Source organism: Herpailurus yagouaroundi, unplaced genomic scaffold (genome assembly GCF_014898765.1).
Source record: "Herpailurus yagouaroundi ecotype Mexico unplaced genomic scaffold, PumYag 100, whole genome shotgun sequence".
Classification (NCBI taxonomy): domain Eukaryota; kingdom Metazoa; phylum Chordata; class Mammalia; order Carnivora; family Felidae; genus Herpailurus; species Herpailurus yagouaroundi.
In genome coordinates, this window is record NW_024412391.1 from 78,493,210 (window position 1) to 78,518,234 (window position 25,025).

The 25,025-nt window shown below is 41.1% G+C and overlaps 1 protein-coding gene across 3 annotated transcripts in view; it reads left to right on the forward strand.

Moving 5' to 3' along the window:
* MAGI2 (membrane associated guanylate kinase, WW and PDZ domain containing 2) overlaps positions 1-25,025 on the forward strand; it is a 1,342,154-nt gene that overhangs the window by 1,176,885 nt on the left and 140,244 nt on the right. For all 3 annotated transcript variants that reach the window (XM_040472823.1, XM_040472822.1, XM_040472824.1), the window contains one exon: positions 6,213-6,461. In XM_040472823.1, coding sequence (XP_040328757.1) covers positions 6,213-6,461 — 249 coding nt within the window. The remainder of the gene's footprint in view (positions 1-6,212; positions 6,462-25,025) is intronic.

The window sequence follows — 25,025 nt, forward strand, 5'->3', positions numbered from 1 at the left end:
AAATTAGCCTCCGTTGTAAAGCCTGATAAAAGGTAACAATAAAACTATGACAAAAATACAGTGGTACGTCACTCTTAGAAAACGCAATTCATTTAATTCCAAACTTATGAAACCGATCAATCAGAAGCAGTTATTCCCTTTACAACCATGTCTCAGCTTCATAAAAGAACACACCAAAGACTTAACTTTCAACAGTCACTCTTCACACTCATAACAGGATTCAGTTCATCTCTCTCCACCATCTCAGTCCCCCCAAAAAAGATTTATATTTTTATGAATATGTCTGTTACAAACATCAACTATTTTTTGTAATCTAAGCACTCAGTACTGTTGGGAATGGGGTCCCAAATTGCCTGTGCTTTGTCCTGTGAATTACAAGAGGAACAGCACCGACGATGTTCTGTCACCTTCTGCCCTCGTGGCCACCGGCCTCTCTGCTCAGCCCCTTGGCCCTCCTCAGAGAGATTAGGAGGGACCTGAGTGGCGTGAGCTCACTCATGTTTACAGATGAGGAAACCGAGGCCCAGAGGTTCAGTAGCTTCGTCTTCAGCGACTCAGTGATAATGCAGAGGCTCTTAGCTCCCCAGCCAGTGCTTGTTGCCACCTCAGGCCCCCGCCCAGCCCACCCCCAGTGAATTCAAAGACACGAGACCAACCTTTAGCAAATGTCACTCGGTAACATAAGGAATCTTCCATATGTGTTATTACTATAACACATCTGAATTTTAAAAAGTGGTGGGGGGACACCAACTAATCACAAGCTGTGAATGACTAGGGAAGATAAGACAGTAATTGAACTAAAAGTCCCCGTTTCTATTCGAGTCTTCTAAAAACTAGACTTTGATCAAGGGCAATCATTTAAAAGGGCAAGTCAGAAGAATTGTCAGCCCTCACCAGTAGAGACTGCTATATATCTTGTATGGCATGGAGGTTTTGCTACGAAATGACATTCATCTTCAGAAATTCATGGCATACCACTTGACCCAAAGAAGTAAAACACCTTGAATTATGCCGTATCCTTGGGCAAGATGCCAGGAGGATGACAGTGTTTGCTTGGTTAACATTTAACTGTCTCTCTCACTAAGAGTGATTTTTAATAAAAAGTTTGCTGAGCTATATGTTCTGTGACCCAAAGATAAATTTAAAAGATACCTGATTTACAAGGAAATATACTGCAAAGTGCAAAACTGATGCACCAACATAATTTCATGCTCCCCTTGCCACCAGCTGATTATGGCAAATTAAATTTTGTTCTAATCAACCCAAGCTATTGGAGTGTATGCCAAATGCTGCAAAAATGTATTCTTGCAATTTGCAGATCATGTGACTTTTGTGAAGATGCTCCTTGCTGCAGTTCTTACCAACTCTACTCATTAGGCTTTCGAGTGCATTTCAAGTGCATTTAATTTTTGAAAATGCTCTGCTGCAGACTGCTCATTCACACCAGGAGAGTTTGCAAGTTAATTTGGCTCACTCTTCCTTGAAAGCTTCATCAGTATTGAAAATGATTAAGTTCAGGAAAGGATACTCTGATAGTAAAGTAAACGCCTAGAAATAGGTTGGAACAGATTTTTTAAAAGCATAGAAAGACAGCCTTTCCTCAGAGCTGCTGTTTCTCCAACAGCGAGAAGGGACAACTACAAATGGATATGACAGTGGAGATGCCTTTTCAAGGGCTGTTATCATTATTATTATGCTTTCCTAAGCAAAAGCAGTGGGAGGTGCAAGCCTGGCTTTTGAGAAGATGGTTCAGAGCTGAAGGGAAGTGAGCAATCAGCTTGTGAAGATACAGATTGAGTGAATGACAAGAGGGGCGGATTTTTCCCTTCCTGCCTAAAGAGAGTGGAGGTATCTGGGGCTGGGAAGAGGAGAGGTCATAAGGGTTAAAGCCTTTAGCGTTATGCTTGCCTCGGCTTATACAAATGTCCTGCCCCTCCTCAGAAGATGCCGGGCACTGGCTCCAAGTTCATGCTCAAGAGAAAACCACATCTATTTGGAGAGATACCAACTGGTTAATGACATTGGCCAGAAATTAAAGTAACACAAAAAACCTGCAGCACATATTAAAATATATTTAAAGTGTACACACTAAAGATAGAAAGGCAGAGTTTTCAATGAGCTAGATCCTCAAAAAGGAGAAATTGTGGAGTAAATGAAGAAACATCCAGTAATTCATCCAATTTTATTTACCAGATAATTATACCACAGATCTTGCACTTTAAACTAGTTTTGAAAGATATCTTGTCCATGCCACCAGCTCCAGTGTTTAGCTGTTGTGTTTTTTTCCAAGGATAGTAGAAGAGTGGCTTTATTACACTGGAAGTACAAATATTTAGATGTTTAGTAGCTCCGCTTTGAGACGTTCAACCTAATGACAAATTATTTTGAATACACATTATTCGTCTGAGAGAAGGGTGTCTCTGAGGAATTTCCTAATGTGTCACTCTAGAATTGATGTGAAAGAACGTTTTATGACTTAATCAAAACATGTTAGAGTCCGTCTTAAAGCTATCCATCAGTCTCTTTTCTCTAACATCCAAGGCAAAGTCTAATGTTTGGCTTAATGCCAAGAAAAGGAAGGTTTCCTTGGAAGCTGGGTGAAAAGTTTAGCCATTGTTTAGGATGCCAATGGATTCCCCGGTCATGGTTACTACACTTTTTGTGAATTCTAAATGCATTTGCTTCTTCTTTGTCTATGAGCATGTCACCATTTAAATAAGTTGTCTGCTTTGAAGAGTATAGAGGAGGAGTGCACAAACTGAAATGTCTGCAGGCAGGCCCGCCCCTAGCATTGACAGGGCACAGCCCCTGCTCTAGCAGGCCCCATGGGGTGCACATACATGGGGACACTCCAGCCTGTGCAAGCATACCCCATTGCCTCAGCCACATTTCAAGACAAGACAAGACAAGACAAGACAAGACAAGACAAGACAAGACAAGACGTGTACAGTGCTGCCATCCTTCTGAGGTCCTGAGAAGAGGCCCAGGCACATTCTGGAATCAGACAAGGTCAATTGGTTACAGAACCCTAGAGTCCGGGTACCCAGAGTGTGATCTGGAAGGGGAACAAGGGCTCCAGTTGAACAAGTCCCTTTGGCTCTGCATACTCCTCACTCTATGAGTAAATGAGTAACTCAGGAATCTGCAGGAGACACTGGGGGGGAAGGGGGAGGTGGTCGGCACTGGGGCAACTGCAAACGCAGACCCTGTGAAGGCAGCCACCACTACCCAGCGCTAGCTGATAATTGTTAGATATTTCAAGAGAAACCAGAAATCTGTATTTCTGTAAAAATCTCTTTTTGAAAACATTGGCAACCAGTTTTAACAATTACTAAGCAAAGGATAGACCAGCACTGAACCCAAATAACAGATGGGTCTGGAGGCCAGGAGCAGTCCCTGGCCAGCAGTTGACTGTTCTCATGGAAACTGCCTCACCTGGAAGACGTTGCCAACAATTGCTGCCTTCCCAAATGGGGACCTCTTCCAGTCAGCTCAGTGATGATTTCCAGTATGACCAAGGCTCAAGCTAAAAATTAATTATTTGGCTTGAGTAGATACTAATTGACTGAATTCTGTATACCCATTTGTGTGTGGGCCAGAAGGATGAGTCAGAGATGCTGGAAGTGAGTGAATTAAAAAAAAAATGCACACGGTATTTGGTCACTTTGTGACATTCACTGTATTATTCTAAAACAATGCTATCCGTGCCCTATACCAGAAAGGATTGTTGGCAAGAAGGCAGTCTCATTTGGATCTAGAACCAGCTGAGTAGAAAAATAACACAGAATCAATTCTATCCTTCAAAATCTACCATTGGAAATCTTAACTACCTGGCTTTAAATGTGCTCATGTTGTAAAAGACAAAGAACTTTGTTTTAGAGGTTGAAAGAGAAGTCCAAAAGCAATAGAACCATATTCTATTAATGGATTGGCCCTTTCGCTTACTCAGGGACCATCATGCTGACTTAGTGCATGATGTTCTTCTAGACCCTATGGCAGAGCCACTCCCAGCCACTTACTACAAAGACAGATCATTTTCCTTCGTTGCCGCTCTCCTGACAAGTACAGCCCTCAACCCCCTAAAAATATGACAGCCAGAAAATGAGATCTCTTTTGTCACTGCCTATGACATTTAGTTACTGATTTGGTCCAATAACTCGAGGAGATTTTCAATTTAATGTTGCAGCCTAATAATTGTTTTTCTTCTTCCTGACTATCTCTAATCACTTTATTTCCAACTTGCACAAGGACTGATAAAGGACATGTGCTTTACCAAGACAATAACAGCTTGTCTTTGGATGATATTTTCTGGTGGGGAGGGTACATCTTACAGGCACTTTTAAATTCTGGTGGAAAAGAGGGAAAGACTTTGATGTTGACATTTCGTTCTTTTATCACCTCAGTACATTTCTTCCAGACGTAAAGTATCCATTTGTTTTCTTTAATTAAAACCTGATTGGGGCGCCTGGGTGGCGCAGTTGGTTAAGCGTCCGACTTCAGCCAGGTCACGATCTCGCGGTCCGTGAGTTCGAGCCCCGCGTCAGGCTCTGGGCTGATGGCTCCGAGCCTGGAGCCTGTTTCCGATTCTGTGTCTCCCTCTCTCTCTGCCCCTCCCCCGTTCATGCTCTGTCTCTCTCTGTCCCAAAAATAAATAAAAAACGTTGAAAAAAAATTTAAAAAAAAACCTGATTAATTAAATCTTACAGAAAAATTCGAATATATCAAATGGTAATAAGCAGCAGCCTAGGTCTTAATCATTCTGCAAATACAAACAAGAAATGAATGCATTTTTGTAAGGCTGTTTTTAATCCGAGTATATGAATAAAGGCAGCTCCTTTTTCTTTACAGTATAACGAAAAATCTCTTAGAGTCTGTGTTCTTTCTCCCTGATTTTTGAAGTGATTTTGATTTTTGAAATGAAATTATTTTTCCTTTCAGAATGGAATCACAGCTTATGAAGTTAAAAGCCTTCACTGGAATTTTTGCTCATTATTTTTAACTTGCCATATGAGACACCTACCAGAGTCCTAAGACGGAGACCATATCTAGAGATCCAAAAAGGAATCATTAATTGTGATTACTTTCCTTCTTACTATTTCTCTGCTCCGTAAACATCTTTTGAGCACACTAATCAAATTGTAAGATGGGGATGAAACCATCCTATTTCTAATTACAATATTCTAAGTACCTGCTTCGGTTGTTTTCATCAGAATACCAAATCCTAGGTCTTAAATTAAAATGACAGAATTCTTTCTGGATGACAGATGAACTTTCATTTTTAAAAAGTAGGTTCTCTTGGCTTCCAACTTTCCATCATTTCTCCCTGTAAATAAGCTTGTTTTCTCATGGAAATATTGGTTTGGTTTTTCTGGCTGATTAATAGTGTATCTACAGAATATAAATGAACAACGTCGCCAGCACCTCCCTGAGAAATTCAAAACTCATTGTCCCTTATCATAACATCATCGTTACATTGATCCTAGAGCAAGTGAAGTATGGGAAGGACCCTTTAAGAAGGATGTTTCCCACCTGCGCGGAGTGAATTAACACTTATAGGCTAACAGAGTATCACAAAATTAAATAAAACCGTGGCTCTTTAGTAAAATTATGATGCCTTCCTTTACATGGACGCCCCCTTTACATGGGGGTAAGCCCCACTTACCATATCCTACAGCAGCTTTGCTCAATGGTGGCTTGGAAGCCTCATCTGGATTCCTGTGCCCAATCTTCCTAAATTTACTGAAAACACTTTCCACAGGTGGACCCTGAAGATGCACAGTTGTTACAAGTTCTTTAAGTAATTCTTATGCATACTGCAGTTTAAAATACTGTCCACTTGTTTTATAATCTTCTTTGATCAGTTATTATTATGCAACTAAGAACCTTAATATATAAAACCAGGCATTGTCTTGGAGGGTTGCAGATTTAACAAGAGGAAGATATAAACTACAAGCAGTTACAAAGGAAGCCAGTGAGGGCGTTAGCTGTGTTTGCTGTCAAGGGTGGAATGGGGCTTAGACCTGGGTGCTCCACAGCTAGGTTTGTAGCTAAGTTTGTAGCCCTTCACATGCCCTGCACTCTTGGGGCTAGAAGGCAATCAACCAACCAGTCTTGTAACAATGCTAATGTCTAGAACTGCACCTAGTATAGCAGAGGCACTCTCCAAGACCCTTGTGAAATAACCGACTACTTGGGTACAATGTGTATTGCAGGGGAGCCCTGCCCAGAGAATGGGAGGAGTCCAGGCTCCGTATCAACCCACCACAGCTCTCCACGCAGTGACTACGCAGCCTACACCAACAGCAACCATGCCGCCCCCAGTAGCAATGCCTCTCCGCCCGAAGGCTTCGCCTCCCACAGCCTGCAGACCAGTGATGTGGTCATTCACCGCAAAGAGAATGAAGGCTTCGGCTTTGTCATCATCAGCTCCCTGAACAGACCTGAGTCCGGATCCACTATCAGTGAGTGATGGCTTCACTTGCCTTTACACAGAGGGTCTTGTGTTCGTTTGTTCTGGTGGTGGGGATACTGGACGTGCAGATCAGAGGACTGTCATAGGCGTCTTGTGCAGTGGGAAAATTACGGGCTGTGAGCACAAATAAGGCATCTTAACACATGATTAGCCAAACATTGCTGAACCTTTGGCTCAGGAAGAATACAAGATCATACCTGATGTTCCCCTGACCCCACAACTCCCATAAAAACCCTCATTCATTCATTTTAAACTGGAAAAAAAGTCAAACCAAGTGGTGTGGGATGTTGGTGTGAGGGGAAGGGAGCTGCCTCCTGTTTGATAGGATGAAATTAGATATGCAAAAGATCTGTGAGGAAAGCAGTCCAGGAGGGAGCCTTGAGGTTAGAAGGAGTTCAGCATTCCAGAACTCTGTAGAAGTCCAGTGTGGCTGTGATAGAGTGGACAGGGGAGCACAGCATAAGACCAAGACAGGAGCCAGGCTGCACAGGGCTTCACACGCCCATGGGAAGAAGTCTGGATTGTAACCCAAGTCATGGGAACCCTGGAGGGGGTTAAGCAATGGACAGAAATCCGATTTATATTTTTTAAGTCTGCTTTTGTGCAAAATGAAATCAGGGGAAGAGAGCAAGAGTGAAAGCATGAAACACAGTTAGAAGGTCATGTAAACAGCCCTGTGGGTGCAGAGATACTGGAACCTTCTCCTAGGGTAGTAGCAGTGGAAAAGGGAGTTGTACGTGACTTCACCTGGGGTTCCTCCAAATCTGTGGGTCTGTACAACAGGTGACAGCCAGAGGTTGTATTTCTCTTGCAATCAGTCATCTTATAGATTCTCAGTCTTCTTGGTGGTTTTCCTTTTAGCAACACATTCCAGAAGTCACTCGGCCACTGGCAGGTGATAGGACAGAAGAAACAATAGGAAAATTTGCTTCTTTTTCATATTGAAGTGATTTAGTCCAAAATATTATACATAGAAATACCAAAACCAAGAGCATTTAGACAAAAAATAATTGAATCATGTTGCAGTCTTAAAATTCTTACAAACTGTGGTTGTTTCCAGCACATGGGGGAGGGGGAGTCGTCAAACAATACTCAAAAAATTAAATCACTGAAAATGAATAAGAACTTTCTTTTTTTTAATGTTTACTTATTTTTGAGAGAGAGAAAGAGAGATAAAGCACAAGTAAAGGAGGGGCAGAAATAGAGGGAGACACAGAATCCAAAGCAGGCTCCAGGCTCCGAGCTGTCACCACAGAGTCTGACGTGGGGCTCGAACTCACGGACTGCAAGATGGTGACCTGAGCCAAAGTTGGACCCTTAACTGACTGAGCCCCCCACGCACCCCGAGAATGGATAAGAACTTTATATGATAAAGTTAATGTTATCAAAACACCACCAGGACTGAATAGAAACAATTACCTTTGACAAATTCAGGAGTGAAAACTATAAAAGTGTTGAACCTCAGCGAATATGTTGCAGAAGCTAAATTATATACATTTGAAAGTGCAATTTTATTTCTCTTTCCCTTCATGACAAGATGAAGAAATAAATCCAATCTTTAAGCAGAGAGTAAAACAGGATACTGTCAGTACAATAGATTCACCAAGATTAAAAGGACATAAGACTAAAGATTTTCGTGAATTATATAAACAGCGTTCTAATAATTTATACTTGGGGAAAATGTTCACAGAGAGCTTTTGTAGCTATTCCAGTCAGTCAGATTGTTTACTGGGGAAGGAAACCTAAAGGACTGGAATAAAAATAAAAAGTGTACCACCACAGTTAAAGTGTTAAACATGTATTTAAGGTCTCAGCTTTATTCGAAGTGTGACAGCAATATTGCTAAATGTAGAGGGAAGTGTGTGTGTGTGTGTGTGTGTGTGTGCATGTGTGTGTGCACACACATGCACTCATTACATAGAGAAACCACAAATGCTTTTTCTATTGCAAATAAACCCATGCATAGGTAGATTTGGAAAACAACAGGTACAAGTGCTTATAATTAATGTGAATTTTTCCTCCTACTAAGTGACATTAGACTGACCTCAAAAGAATAATTCTAGCCATTTTCAAAATGGTATATTATTTTATATCACCCTAGAGAGTGGAAATATATTCATAATGCTTCCTGGCTTCTTTTCTCACACATTTATTTCTTTCAATTTAAAGAGTTTGAAATGCAAGTTGCCCCCATGTTCTGTGGGAAGAGCAGTTATTACACTGATGGCCTGCAGCGTTTACAATATATAATTTGCAGCATGCACCTGAAAGCTTTCTGGACCTAATGCTGCTTCATACTTAACTTCTGTTACAATTTTGAGCTCTAATTTTGAACAGAAATGCTAAATGCCTCATGAATAGTAAAGAGCCACCCCCATGTCACATATCATTGTCAGAATATCAAGGGTCCTTGGCTCTGAGTCTGGAGAGCATGATACGATCAGGTACTCAAGAGTCACAATCAATCATGGGGCTTGGGTCACTTCTCTCTTCGTGTCTTACCTGAGCCCAAGGACCAGGAACATGATCATGGTTTTTCTCATGGCTCCTGAGCCTTTTTCATTGGCAGACACAGTGCTGTTTTGTTATGCCTTTGAGAGGTGAACCACCTAAAGTATATGCCTGGATTCAAAACCTGGCTTCATCAATGCCCACCTGTGTGACCTTGAGGCAGTTACATGACCCTTTGGGCCACAGTTTCCTTGGCAGTAAAGAGAAGATAATGTTAGTCCCCATGCTGATGGGCTGCTCTGAATGTTAAATGAATTAGTACATGGAAGTGCTCAGACCAGCCCTGGCTCAGAATAAGCACTAAGTATGTCACTGTTGCTGTCTAGACCTCTGTCATCTTTCCATTCCATTAGCTGCTCAGAACTCACATGGGCTGTCTGTTCCATCAGACATGAGTCAGCACCCCCACTCTCCCAGAACAGCTAGATATGAGCAGCCAATGAACAGCTCTGAGGTCCAGCTCCTCATCCCCATGTGCTGACCTTCTGGGAGCACAGTCTTCTCCCCCTGCCACCCTGCAGCCTGGGTTGGGGGTTGGGGGTTGGGGGTTGGGATTAAAGCAGCGGAAGCCACACCAATCCAGCTGAGTATGCCCTTTTTTTGCTGAGGCTTCAGGCTGGATGTGTCCCCAGAATTCTCTAGCCAATAAACTAGAAACGTCATGAGAAACATCAAAATTCAGGCCCGAAGCTGTGCCTTTTACAATCTCCTACAAATATGATGTCTCTATTGAATTTATCAGAGAAGACAGGAGAGATGGAGAAAACCAATGTAAATTTCGCCACCCTGAAGGTGGAAAAAAGAGCTACTTTCTGGATGCTGGATGTTCAACCAGTTGAGAACTTGGGAAGTAAGGTTCCTGGATTATTTATTCCCTGGCCTTTAGTCTGGCCCACATTTCTTTTTTCCAAAATATTGTTTCCCAAAATTTAAGAAGAAATTTCCTTTATATTAGTTAATGTAATTAAGGAATGCCATTTCCTTCCAAAGCCAGTGACCCAGGAGGCCAAACATTGCTTGGAAGGAGATAGAACCTAGAAGCCTCTATCTGAGGTCCAGCAATATCCTTCCTGATTTAAAGCGGGAATAAGCAAATTTCCTGAGCATTTTGTCCCATTGTCCAAAATATTAAGTACTTTTTTTTCAGACCCTAAAATTGGAACCAAGAAAACAAAATGGTTTGCAGACCAGAGCCTGGGACAGTAATCTGTAACAGGCAATTGAATTTTAAATTCTTTAAAACATTCTAACAAATATTTGTATACAAAGATGTTTGTTGCCATGTTATTGATAAACATGGAATACTGGAAACCATGTTAGAAACTTCTCAAAAACTGGAGACTTTGGTATATTTGGGAAGTTCAAGGTATTTCCTGCCTTTGTCTAGCTCTGTTGTGACTCTCACTGAGGTCTGTGTGCACAGGATACAGGAGACTCAGGTCACTGTCTGACTCCAAGCGGAGCAAGTGCTTGCTCTGTGAAGATGCCCCTGTGGTCATGTGCACTGGGGTTGACAGGTTGGGGCTTCCCAGCCCAAGGCTGAGCCCTGACATCCAGTTTTCACTGAAGAGCTATCACCTGTCTTTGTACATGCTTCCTGTTACTTTCCCCAAACCTGCTTTCCTACCAGAGGTTCCCAAGAAGGGCTTTGGCACAAATGATAAAATCAAAGTAAACCCTCAGTCTCCTGCTGTTCAGGAAAGTTATGTTGGCATTTATGGGGTAGACGTACACAGGCAGCTTCCACATCAGTGGGAGAGGTGGGCAGCTTGTTGAGAGAATTTATGAATTTAGATGCAGGCCGATGACGAGCTGAGAGGGAGAACATATTCAGGACAGCAGCCACAGCAACAATCCAAGCAGTCACAGTAGGGGCACGGTCATCATGGCCCTTCCTGCCTTCATTGGTATTGTCCTAACAGCAGGGACTCTGTTTTCTTTGGGGGTGGGGGTGGGGCCTCAGGGGCTACAGAATCAGGTGCTGGACCTTTCTAGTGGAGGGTGAATATGAAGTGGGCACCAAATATTGGGGTGCATGAGAATGGCAAGATGAATGGATGAAGACTCACGATGAGGGGAGGATTTCGTGATAATTCTGGGAGCATGTGGGTGCTCTTCTTACCTGTCCCAAAGTGCTGGGTCATAGGCAGACACTGTTGCAAAGTAAGTGGCTAGTAAAGGCTAGGGCCCTCAGAGAGCCACCCCCGTCCCCAAGCAGGCCAGAGTTCCCATCCTAGGAGGATGAGCCAGGAGCCCGTTTCCACACACACACACACCTGGCCATTGGCCTTGCTTTGTACGTCAGAAAGCTCTGCACACCCTTCAAGCCACTCTTGGCTTATGGAGGAGTCAAAAGAAAAAAAAAAATGCAAGCATATCACCCGTTAGCATACTGCCGGCTAATGAACAATCTTTCAGCTCTGTGCCGGCGCGAAAAATCTTTGTTTCCACATGTGTGCATTCTCTGGCACGGGTTGGAGTACAGACGTGGTCATTGTTAACTTTCCCTAAGGCCCACTGCAATCTGACATTCTAGAACGAGTTCGTTATCTTTGGTAAAACGCCCTGATGATTTTTCTCAGTATCTTTGATGTTATCCATAGGGTCTGGAGTTTAAAATTTTTTCTAGGAATGCAAAGGCTTACCTAGCGGGTGTCTTATGACATTTTAAGGCATAGTTTCCTAAAAACGGTGAAATAAAAGTGAACAAAGCAGTGAAACGGTTTGGGATTTTTCCCACCAAAACTCATCCCACAGACCATGCAGCCACTGAATAGTCATTTGAACTTAGGGAAGTACAAATTAAAACCAAAAGCCAGGGCTCCTGGGTGGCTCAGTCTGTTAAACGTCCGACTTCAGCTCAGGTCATGATCTCATGGTTTGTGGGCCAGAGCCCGTAGTCAGGCTCTGTGCAGACAGCTCTTGTGTAAAAAGCCTTGGGTAAAACTGAGGCCTGGATCGTATTTTTCATTGGCACAGGCTATCATTTTATTTATTTTTTTTAATATGAAATTTATTGTCAAATTGGTTTCCGTGCAACACCCAGCACTCATCCCAACAGGTGCCCTCCTCAATACCCATCACCCACCCTCCACTCCCTCCCACCCCCATCAACCCTCAGATTGTTCTCAATTTTCAAGAGTCTCTTATGGTTTGGCTCCCGCCCTCTCTAACTTTTTTTTCTTTCCCCTCCCCCATGGTCTTCTGTTAAGTTTCTCAGGATCCACATAAGAGTGAAAACATTTGGTATCTGTCTTTCTCTGTATGACTTATTTCACTTAGCATAACACTCTCCAGTTCCATCCATGTTGCTACAAAAGGCCATATTTCATTCTTTCTCATTGCCACATAGTATTCCATTGTGTACATAAACCACAATTTCTTTATCCATTCATCAGTGGATGGACATTTAGGCTCTTTCCATAATTTGGCTATTGTTGAGAGTGCTGCTATAAACATTGGGGTACAAGTGCCCCTATGCATCAGCACTACTGTGTCCCTTGGGTGAATCCCTAGCAGTGCTATTGCTGGGTCGTAGGGATGAGGCTGCTGGAGGCCCCCAGGAAGCTCTACCCCACACTTTACCCTACCATCCTCGAGAGTAATGTGGCACACTCCTTGTAATACCCTATGGTTACAAAGCCTTGCCCTAAATGAAGTCTCTAAATATCAGTAACTGATAAGTGCCTTGTCTTATATTTTATTGGTTTAGGTTATAGCAGTGGATCTTCTTCACACCTCCATATTGAGGTCTGTTCATTGATCATCTTATTTTCTTTTAAGTGCATTTATTTATTTTTAGAGAGAGAGAGTGCTGGAGAGGGGCAGAGAAAGAGGGAGAGGGCTGTCAGCACAGAGCCCGATGTGGGGGCTTGAACTCACGAACCGTGAGATCATGACCAGAGCTGAAACCAAGAGTCAGATGCTGAACTGACTGAGCCACCCAGGCGCCCCATGTTCATTGGATCACCTTAAAAGCACAGGTACCTTGTGGAACTGGTGCCAACGTTAGGACCTTGACCCTCTCTAAATCACTGTAAGTGTTAACCAACCAATGTTCCAGCCCTAAGAGTCACTGCTGCAAAGTTTCTTAAGTCCTACCCATGCAGTTGAACATGGGAATTAGAAAATGAGCCTCATTCCTCTGTTTCTCATTGTTTTGCAAGGCAAATTTCCCTTCATAGTTCTTAATAAGCATTGTAACATATAACACTGCATTCGCCTAATCCTTAAATGAACCCTCTGCTTTGGGTTCCTTCAGGGACACAGTGCTTTCACCTGGAGCTTGATGCCGACGACAGCTCACTCAGGAGGCATAATGGTGTCACCCACACCGTTAACATGAGTGCTGCTGTAACAGAAGAAATATGGTGGAGGGGGGCAATTTGGGGCACCACATAAAATGCCAGTTTTCCTCCAAATATCTGGCTTCTAAATAGAACTCATGAGACCATAAGATAAACAAATGTCTTCACAATATTATAAAAAATCTACATATACAAAAAAGATAAGATGTCTTCATAGTCTGTACTGATGTACATATGTTTTAATTCAAATCGATCTCATTTATTAGTGTGATTTACTTAACACTTTAGGAGGTAGTCAGGAGGCTAAGGTAGGAGGTGTGACAAAGTGACAAAGTGACAAAGATGTCACTTGTGATGGACAGTCCAGTCTTCCTATAACATGGCCCTGATCATAACACCCATGATAGAAATATCTACAAGGTAAAGTTCCAACACACTGTTCTTACATCCAAGACCCTACATGACATGGACACAGCCGCAATTTATCCACAACTCTTTGTGATTCTACTCCATCAAAGCTGGCTTAGTTACTTACCCCTGAAAGACAACGTTTGCTCTTCCATCCCAGTGCCCATGTTTTGCCCTGCTGCCATTTGGAATGATGGCTCCTCTTTACCAGTAATAAATGTTATCAAACTCTCTCCAAGGCACCATGCTAAAAATCTTACATTGTGTTTAATTTCATAGTAACCCTGTGAGGTAGACTACTGACCAAATAGTAAACATCTCTCATAAGCAGCTCAAAAAGCTCTTAATGTCTTACTAAGACTCTGCCTGACCCCTTACCCTTCTCCTTGAAGTGTTTTCTCTAACTCTTAATTGGAATTTTTGCCTGTAAACTCTTTAATTGTTGACTGCTCCTTGACTTCCTTTCTGTTATTATGCCTGTGATTAGCTATCTAATATTGTCATTTTATTTTTCATGTGTTCATGGTTTGCTTTCCCTAAACAGATTATAAGTTCCTTAAGGGCAAGAAATGATGGCATTTCTTTGAATCTCTCACAGTTCCTGGTAGCATGTGTTTCAAGGATTTGTCACATAATTTATGTTGGAGGGACTGGATTGGATTCTCCAATAATAATCCAGTGCTGTCTCATCAAAATAAAAGTGGGAATGTGCTCTGCTCTAACTTTCCCTGTACCTAAACCTAGCCACTCTGTCCCTCCAAGTCAGCAAGACCTATCTCTGAGAACAGGCAAAGCAGCAGAGGATCACTTAGGGGGAGAAATTGTGTGCAAGCTGGTCCTTGCCCAGCATGAAAAATTACACTATAATAAAGTGGAACTGGAACAATGTCCCAGACTACAGGTTTCCCATCAGTTGTTTTCAGCCTGAGTAAATGATTCAACAGCCAGCTCAGAGCCTGGTGAAGTCTCAGATAAGAGAGCCCTCTAAGAAATCAGGCTCAAGGGAGCCGCCTCTGTGTCTCTGGGAAGCCCCTCTAGTCTCAAGCATCTGGGTTGTGAAGCCCTTGTCCTCTGAAGGACCAGGCTGTAGCCTCAGCATGCTCTCTGATTTACGTCCTCCTGGCACTGGCTGTTCCTGGAATCGCCATCCATTTGTGTGAACACCACCTTAGCGATAATTATATTGTCCTACACAGGAGGGTTTGGATGGCATCCCAAGCGCCTTGGAAAAAGTATTCCTTCAGGTTAGTTATTCATTTCACAATCGTCATTAGCAAACAACCCTTTTCAGTTCCAAGTGAACAGCTTCTCAATCACATTACTTCTTTAGAGGATCTTACCCAGCTACAACCAGGATGAATAGGACCTATTGATCAAACTTCATTCTCTCAATCCTGAGCATGACTACTTTTGATCCCAAGTTAAAACCTGGCTGCGTAGGTCCTACCAGGAGGCAGACAAGCAAACACAAAAAGATTTTATGTCAAATTCTGAGTACTCTGATATCTGAACATTGAAGCATCTATTAACTAAAATGGAAAGACGATTATAAAGATTTCACTCTCTTAGCACTAACAGATTTAAAGATCATTTAATTGTAAGAGTAAGTCCACAGAGAAACACCATCATTCTTATTTATTTTCAAATAGAGGAGCAATGCAACCTATCAAAGAATCTGTGAGTGCTCGCAGTGCATTTTTTTAAATACCAGGCCATTTTTCTTATCATTTGAATGGAGCTCATAAATCATGAGTTTTCCCCTCCAGGAAATCATTTTTCAGGAGAGTTTTTATTATTGTGTCCAAAGACTCTCCAGGCAGCAGCAGAAAGTGTATGTGTGGATGTCTTCTTACCTTCAGCTTTTTGGTTGTCTTAAAAGCTGGCAAAACAGTAGCTGTTTCTTCAGGGCTTATATCCTGCAGTTCCTTGTTAGTGCAGGTAGATTGTAACTACGAAGAGAGCCCAGACCTCAGGGACAGGATCACCCTCTACCAGTGCAAAATGTCTATCACTCTCCATGGAGTTTAAATGAATTCCAAGCCTGCAGGTCACTTTTGCAGAAGGCACTTTCTCTTTATAATCTATTCAGGGCCCCACTGAATTAAATTCTCTGTAATTTTAATTTTTCTTCTTTTTTTCCAACACTCAACCACATGAGAAAAGCTGGTTTCGTATACACAATTGTGTTAAAACATGTTGTTAAGTGAACACAGTATTGTTATTTATCACCATTTTTCAGCTATGTTGAAAGAATGTTGTAAAGGGATATTTCTCCCATTTGGTCTTGGATGAGTAGCAATTTTTTTTGATCCCCTCCTTTCACCAAGGGCTCAGGGAGTACCTGTACCCAGACTAATTTCTGTCACACCAAATCCTGGTAAATACTTTTTTTGTTGTTCATTTCACTACCATTTTGCTTTATAAGATGGGTTTGTTCCCAACCAAACTATTGCCAATATTTCGCTTGGAATCACTTCTAGAGATTAATTAGTCAGCCTCTTCTGGGTGATGATCACTAGGCATTCCAAAGGTGTACAGTGTTAAAGAAAACTTACTAAATAGTGGGGCCTGCTATTGCCATTTTAATTTTCCAGTTTTATCTCTTCCAGATCTTATTTCTGTAGGGTTTGTTTCACAAACATGCCCAGATGTTGGGCACCCAATGAACCCATCTGCTTTCAGGGGTGAAGTGTCCAAAACCTTCTGTTAAGAGGCCGTTCATCATAAAGATGTATATATATGGATTTGTCATGAAAGGAGGGTCTTTCAGAAATCAAGGAAGAGCACATCATTTAAAAGATGGGCCCTTATGGTTCTCTGACACAGAACAATTGAGATAACATGAAATAGAAGAATATTCCGACTTAGAATCCTTCATTCAAATGTGTTACAGACTTGCTAGATGAACAGCAAGATGAAAAATGCTCATATTCCTGTAGATACTTGATGAAATTAAAACACAATAAAACCTGGTTGCTAAGTGTCTTAGTCTGTTCAGGCTTTTATAGCAGAACACCATAGACTGGTGGCTTATAAACAACAGAAATTTATTTCTCATAGTTCTTGAGGCTGGAAGTTTAGTATCATGATACCAGCAGATCCAGTATCTGGTGAAGACCAGCTTCGTGGATCATAAGCAGTCATCTTCTTCCTGTGATCCCACATGGCAGAAGGGGGGCAAGGGAGCTCTCTGGGGTCCCTTTTATAAGGGTACTAATGCCATTCATGAGGACTTGATCTTCATGACCTGATCACCTCCCAAGGCCCCACCTCCAAATAACATCTCTTCAGGGATTAAGTTGCAACATATAAATTTGAGGAGAACACAAATATCCAGTCTATAGCAGCACATTGGCCACTGATACTGATGCTCCCTCAGTGGGAGCTAAGTGGACAACAGAAGACTAACAGTATATAAGATCACAAGATTTAAAGCATGCCCCCAGGTACCTAAGTTTGTGTCTTAGCTGAAATTAAGCATGACTGCATTTCCACTCTTGAGAGACTAAGGTGAGCTGTTACCCAAAAATGCTTTCCATATGCAAAACTTAGTTACATCAGGCCCTCTGGCCCACCACTGCTAATGCCTTAGTTGAGGTTCTAGATTAGATTGTGCAGTAGAACTTTCTTGGATGATGGCAATGTTCTATGCTGCACTACACAGTACTGCAGCCACCAGCCTCATGTGGCTATGGAGCACTTGAAATAAGGTTAGTGTGGCTCAGGAATTAAATTTTTAATTGCCTTTTCCATTCCATTCATTTAAATAGTCCCATGCAGCTAGTAGCCACACATTGGACTGCACATCAAACACTGCAGTAATGCACTGGAGCATTGTAGTGGCCTGTAGGTGCCCTCCCTGCCACTAGCCTTCTTGACACCCTCCTACCCACCCTCCACACAGCTACCATGGCATTCTGTCTAAAATGACTAGTCTGATGATATCACTTACCTTTCCTGATCCATTGATGGCTTCTCATGTGGCTGTAAAATAAATTCCAAACCCTCAGCATAACCAATAAGTCCTTTCGCAGTCTGTCCCTTCCTTCCTCTGTTGGGTCTCACTGTTTGTGCTCATTGGCATGCCCATATCCCCCAGTACAGACCCTGCTAATCCACCAGCCCAATGCCTTTGCCAGGTCACATCACCTAGGACTGTGGTGCCCACCTGGAAAAGTCCGATTCATCTTTAAAATGCAGACTAGACAGTGTTTCTTTCTGAAGGCTTCCTAGGCAGCACCCCCCCCCCCAATCTCCCCTTGCTACCTCCTATCTCCCTCTTACTTGAGAGCAGTTCTTTTTTACTTACATCTATTCATTTCCATCCAAAACCTTCTCTTCACCTCCCCCCTGATTTTTCACTCTTTCCCCCATTTTTTAAAAAGTTTATTAATTTAGGGGCACCTGGGTGGCTCGGTTGGTTAACTGTCTGACTTCGGCTCAGGTCATAATCTCTCCGTTTGTGGGTTCGAGCCCCGCATCTGGCTCTGCGCTGCCATCTAAGAGCCTGGAGCCTAATTCAGATTCGGTGTCTCTCTTTCTCTGTCCTTCCACCACTTGTGCTCTCTCTATCAAAAAAGCAAATAAATAAACATTAAAATTTTTTTAATGTTTATTTATTTATTTTGAGAGAGAGAGAGCACAAGCAGGGAGAGAGAGGGAGAGAGAGAATCCCAAGCAGCCAGCACAGAGCCCTGTGCGGGGATGGAACTCATAAACTGTGAGATTATGACCTGAGCCAGAATTGAGAGTCGGATGCTTAACCTGGCTGAGCCACCCCAGCACCCTACTCTTTCTCCCATTTTTAAGGTTTAGTCAGATATAGTTAATTTTACCCCTTTTAGGCTATAATCTGTGAGTTTTAGCAAATGTGTTTAGTTATATTCCGCCACAGTGAAGTCAACCCCTCCATCCACTCCCAGCCCTGGCAACCACATACTTGTTTTCTGTTCTAGTTTTGCCTTTTCCCATATAAATGGAATCATGCCCTAGGTAGCTTTTTGAGTCTGGCTTCCCCCACTCAGCATGATACAGTTTATATTCATCCATGTTGCTTCATGCCTCCACATTGGTTCCTGGAAAAAAAATATTCCTTTGTGTAGATGTACCATAGTTTGTTTACCCATTCCCCTGTTGAAAGATATTCAGATTGTTTATTGTTTGGTGATTATGAATAAAACAGCTATGAAACTTTTCGCTTAGGTTTTTGTGTGAGAATAGTTTTCATTTCATTTGAGTAAGCACGGAAAAGTGGGCTTGCTGGTTCATGTGATTTCCGACGTGGCTGTACCATTTTGTATTCCCCTCTATGAGGGTTCCAGATGGTCTACGTCCTGTGTGAGTGCTTATTTTCAGGCTTTCTCGTTGTTGTTGTTTCCATTTTAGCCATTCCAGTAGGTGTCTGGTGATGTCTCATTTCGGTTTGCATTTGCATTACTTCCCTAAGGACTAATGATGTTGCAGGGCTTTTCATGTGTTTTTGTGCTTTCCTTATATCGTCTTCAGTGATGTGTTTTTCCACTCTTGGTCTCTTCCCTCTAGCGTGTAATTGGTATTTCACTGTGGACAACAAAATACATTTTCAGGCTCTTTAGCCTTCCATTTTTCATTTCTCACTCATTTCTCATGTTAGAGTAATAAAACTCATTTTATGATGATGATCTCAGGTGAAATTAATTATGGAGACATATGTCTGCTTGGTAAAACCAAAAACACATACAGTCACTATGCTTTAGATAGCAAGGGATGAGAGAAAATGCATGTAAGCAGAAATCTGAATGAAGTTAAGGTCTACAGTATTTGGATAAGAAAGAGAAGGCTAAGAAAGAAAGACTATGAGTGACAGTTCCTTTGCAAATAAGGAAACTCTGGCATGATTTATTTGGCCACTCACAGGTCACACTGAAGTTGCTTGCAAAATATATATATGATCAAGATCTTCTAGCTCCGGAGCACTTTGCTTGAGGGCCTTTTCATATTTAGTTTTATCCAGTCATGCAAAATTGCATTATTTCAAGTTAAAACATGATATACCCTGTTAGTGGAACTTTGGCTTCTGTGGGAAACTGAAGACCCAATAAATATTCATGTAATCTTCTGGATAACATATTGAAAAGGACAGCTGGCTCAGGAGGGATCATTTGCCTGGGTTAGTATCTGTTTCCGTTTACATTAAGAAAATATTGCAAGAAGTTATTATCTACCAGAGGGCTTAGGGGAATACAATGAAAAGCTGATACTGTACCTGATTGCTTTTGACATTTACCTATTGTAACAGGGAAACCGTGTGAAGATAGCCAAGTGACTTTTTACAAAACACAATTTCAGAAGCTATAAAAGGAAAAAGGAGATGGCAGAGATAGAATACACTGCATCTGTAAAAATGAGAAACATGACTTCTCAGCAACACCTGCTTGTAACTATAACCATTTCTACTGGGCCTGCTGAGAAATCACTGAAAGCCAAGTACACTAATGGGTGTGAAGTCTCAAAAGGCAGTCAAAAAATACAGAGGAAAAAAAATGTGGTTTTATGGAACACTTTTAACCCAATACCTGGGGCTGATGAAAGGTAATTTTATGACATTTTCTGAACTCTTGAAAAGAAAAGTTGCAGGTTTGTTTCTTTTGTTTGTTTGGTTGTTTTTGTTTCTTTGTTTGTTTCTGTATTGTTATCTGTCAGGGATACAGGAGACAGCAGGACTTTTAAAGTTTGGTCACATAAATTGTTGACATTTTTTATTTTCCAAATAGATTCCAAATCTCTATCTGGTATACTGAAATACTGATGGCAACAACTGGTTTAAATTTACTAAAGATATTTCCAGTTTCTAATTAATGGTGGTAAAATTGTAACATGCTTATCTCCTCCCATTTCTTAGACACAAATAAAATGGGAGTAAATGACCAAGAATGCAACAAACATGAGTGGGGAAGATATTCTACAGACAAAAAAGTGGCAACACATTTTGCAGGAGAGAGGAAACTGAAAAACAGAAATGGACAGCAGATATTATTTCTTTAGAAATTCAGAGCAGCTCAAAACTTAAAAAGCTTGGGATAGAGGGGTGTCGAAGTAGCTCATTCAGTTAAGTGTCTGCTCTCAGTTTCAGCTTGGGTCATGATCTCGTGGTTTCAGGAGTTTGAGCCCTGCATTGGGCTCTGTGCTGGCAGCGCAGAGCCTGCTTGGGATTCTCTGTGTCTCTCTTTCAGTGCCCCTCCTTTCATGCTGTCTCTGTCTCTCTCAAAATAAATAAACAAACTTAAAAAAAAAAAAAAAAGCTTGGAACAGAATGGAACACAACAACTGTGAATTCCAGATATGAAATGCTCATTTTTAAAATGGAAAAACAAACAAGCAAACCAAGAATAATGAAAGAATACTAGAAGAAATGGAGATAATTGAGGGTACAAAAGAAAGTTTCAAAAATGTCTCACTTACATACATAGATATTAAAACCTCGTGATTTTTTATTTTATAATAAAAGTGGAATGTTATAAAAAAAGAATACTATGATTAAAGAAAAAATTATTAGAAATTGAAAACATCATAACTGAAATTAAAAATTCGATAGAATGATTGATGGGTGCCTGGGTGGCTCGGTTGGTTAAGCATCTGACTTCAGCTCAGCTCATGATGTCACAGTTCATGAATTCGAGCTCTGCATCGGGCTCTGTGCTGACAGATCGAGCCTGGAGCCTGCTTCGGATTCTGTGTCTCCCTCTCTCTCTCTGCCCCTCACTCACTCATCCTCTCTCTCTCTCTCTCTCTCTCTCAAAAAATAAACATTAAAAAAATTTTTTTAATCCAATAGAAGGATTGAAAGGAAAAGTAAAGGAAATCACACAAGTAAGATAAAAAGAAAGAGAAAGTATGAGAGGAGTGATAACTGACAGATCAATCTGGGAAACCAATAGCCAGCAGATAAGAGGTCCAGAAAGAGAGACCAAAGGAACAGAATGGAAGTTATCAAAAAAAAAAAAAAAGACTACAATGGAAGTTCCCAACCCCAAAACTAAAAGAAACAAGTCTCCAGACTGAAAAGAACCACAGCATGATGCATTGATGTGGACTTTAGAACCCAAAAATCACCGGGACAATCGTAAACATTTCCAAAAGGAAAAGGTGAAATAAATAGATCACATAAAGGAAACAAAAAATCCTAATGGATTCAGACTTCTCAGTAGCAACACTGGATACTAGAAAACAGTGGGGTAATGCCTGTAATTCTGAAGAAAAATGATTTTTTTCAATCTTTAATTTCATAACAATCTAGAATTTTAGTTAGAATCCAATCAATTGAGAAGGCAAAAATGAAGACATTTTCAAACATTAAATATTGAAAAATTATTTTTCGCCCATGCATGTTTACTTAGGAAGATACTGTAGGATATCTTCTAGCAAAATGAGAGAGTGAGTCAAAAAAGGTGTCCCAGAGTTTATGGAACCGCGCATCCCATATTGGAGCACAACAGGAAAACCCCGAGTGTCACTGAGCAGCAGAACTTGAGACAAACTTACCTACCTATGGGAAGGAGGTCCCTCGACCCCGGGCTCAACTGAACAGATGACTTGGGCAGCTTTGGGGGGATAATGAGGAAAGAGAAAGGGTATTGCAGAAGTGGGGGCAGGGGGAATGACACAGTCAGAAACTTGATTCAGGGTGGGAGGGGAGGCAAACTGTACAAGAAAAGAAATGAAATCCCAGTACACTACGGTGAGCAATAGTTACATGGTGAGACTATCAGCAATGATAACTGGTTTAACTGAAACTAATGATAAAACTGTACGTGGATAAGGAGAGGAGGTGGGCCACTGGATAAGAAGGCCAAATCCTCTAGCATTATAGGAAGTCAATAGATATGACTCCAGTTGACAAATTAAGAAGTAGCCATGTAAGAATATAATTTAGAAGTGTGAAGAAGAAACACCGTTTGCCTTTGGATCACAGAACTGGAGAGGATGTTGGAGGATTAGGGCAGGAGACTGTGGTTTTTCATTATAAGCATTTAGGTTGTCCTTTATTTTGTTTTAATTTATGCATGTAGTATTTAAATTGTTTTAATTATAAGAGATCTCCAACCATTAGAAGACAATTATTCTGATTATTTTGTCCCTTTTACATCATGATATGAGTTTTGACATTTTTATATGATTTTCTCATTTTATAGAATAATCCAGCATTTTCTGGTAATGACTTGATAAAGCCTCCACAATTAAATCATAAATAAAAGGAACCTCTTATTCAGGAACTAAATTTGTCATAAAGACAGCGAGTAACCCTTTGACAGGGAGAGTTGCTTGTTTGGGATGGGAGTGTTATACTGACTCTCAACCCTGTGACCGTTTTTATAAAGGAGTAAAACAACTTGTTTTTATGCTTTGCAGGAAATGAAACCCTTTATCATATTTTAATATTAGTAACTCTCTAAACTTTTTCATTATTACTATATCAGGTTGTTGTTTGGTTATTTGTAAGAAAAACTTGCTAAAAGCTATCCAGTTTTACTCACTAAAATTATTCAAGTTGAGCCACACAGAAGGTCCCTGTCTACTCCTTGACTAGAGACTCCTGGGTTGTTGATTTTACTGAGTGGTGGAATGTGTTTCTTTGTCAGGGTTTTGGGGGGCCAGGAAGGGGCTTACACAAAAATGCTGAATAGGGTTGGGATTTGACTTAGGGGATCAAATTTTTTTATAGCAACTTTCAGACCAAAACAGATCAAAAAGAAAATCCTAGCTACCTAGAAATTAGCAAAGTAAAAAGTGAGCTTTTAAGATAGTCCATAAAATGGAAAGCACCTCAACAGAAGATTAAGGTTTAAATATCTAAAAGTGGAACTCTTTTTCCATTCTGTTCAGCTCCTCGCACATGCTTACCCTCCTAGCCAATGATAGATTTGGGGATCTTAACTATTCTGAAGTTTCTTTGGTTCCTGTCATTCTAATGTCTAGACATTTTGCCAGATTATGAGGGAAATAAATCATATCAAAAACACAAATTCCTTGAAATATGGTGGTGTTTATTAAAGTCTATTTAAAGACAGATAAAGAACATTTGCTCTGTAGATGACTCAATAATGAGTGACTAATTATATAAAGATAATTTCCACAACAGAACTGAGGTAATACTTTAGGGTTCTTGCATCAAAATGTGAAGAATTAAGGATCTTCAGTATAATTAACATAAATTCTCTGGACTACTTCTTCTAGTGATATGTATGGGGATAAGAAATGCAGCCACATGAAAAGGGGTTATTTTTGCTCCTACCCTACCACCCACCTTTGTGATAATTTTCCTGGATAGCTATAACATATTTTCATTTACATCTTCCAGGGCAGACATTAAAACAATGGACTGATATGGTTGTATCTACATAAGATCAACTAAATAATTTTCAGGGCCCAGTGCAAAATGAAAATGTGGAGTCCTCATTCAAGCATTATTAAGAATGTCAAGATGGTGGGGTGTCTGGGTGGCTCATTCAGTTAAGCATCGGATTCTTGATTTCAGCTCAGGTCATGATTTCGTGGTTAGTAAGATGGAGTCCCAGGTCGGGCTCTGCACTGACAGCGTGGAGCCTGCTTGGAATGGTCTTTCTCCCTCGCTCTCTGCCCTTCCCCTATCCTCTCTCTCTCTCTCTCTCTTTCTCAAAATAAATAAATAAACCTAAAAAAAAAAAAAGAATGTCAAAATGATGACAATAGATGTTAAACTAAACACAAGGCCCTTTTGAGCATGGAACCTGTGTGACTGCACAGGTTATACAACCATGAAACAGTCCTGTACTATAAGCCCACCAAATCTTTGCAAACAAAAAACCATTTTAACCCAGCCTCATGTTCTGGGATGGAACAGTCAAGTTATAGCTAATTACAGTTCTTAATAAAATGAGGTTTCTTTAGATTACCAGTTCACTCTCAGTACTTGGCTATGAGATTTTAATTGGTGCAAAATAAAAGCATACAGGGTAAAATATAGCTAACAATTGTTTCTTTCTATCCAGGCATATAGTTAAATACTTTCTGTATGGTGCTTTCTGCCCTTGGAAACATGAGTTTGGCTGGACTTCCCAGTTGCCATTGATGGGCTCCTCTTCCCATTCTCCCATCTGACCGTCTGCTTATTACCAACTATAGGGTAACTCAACCGTTCAACCACAAGAGAATGACTAATGGTGCTGAGAGGGGAAAAGTGCACTTTTGGAATATGCAATCCTTAAAACACCAGCTGCTCGATTTTGGGTCTTGTAACTCAGTTGGCTATGAATGTCAGGGAAGACCTTTTCATTTTTGGAAAGCAAATTCCACAGACTTTTAGAGGAAAA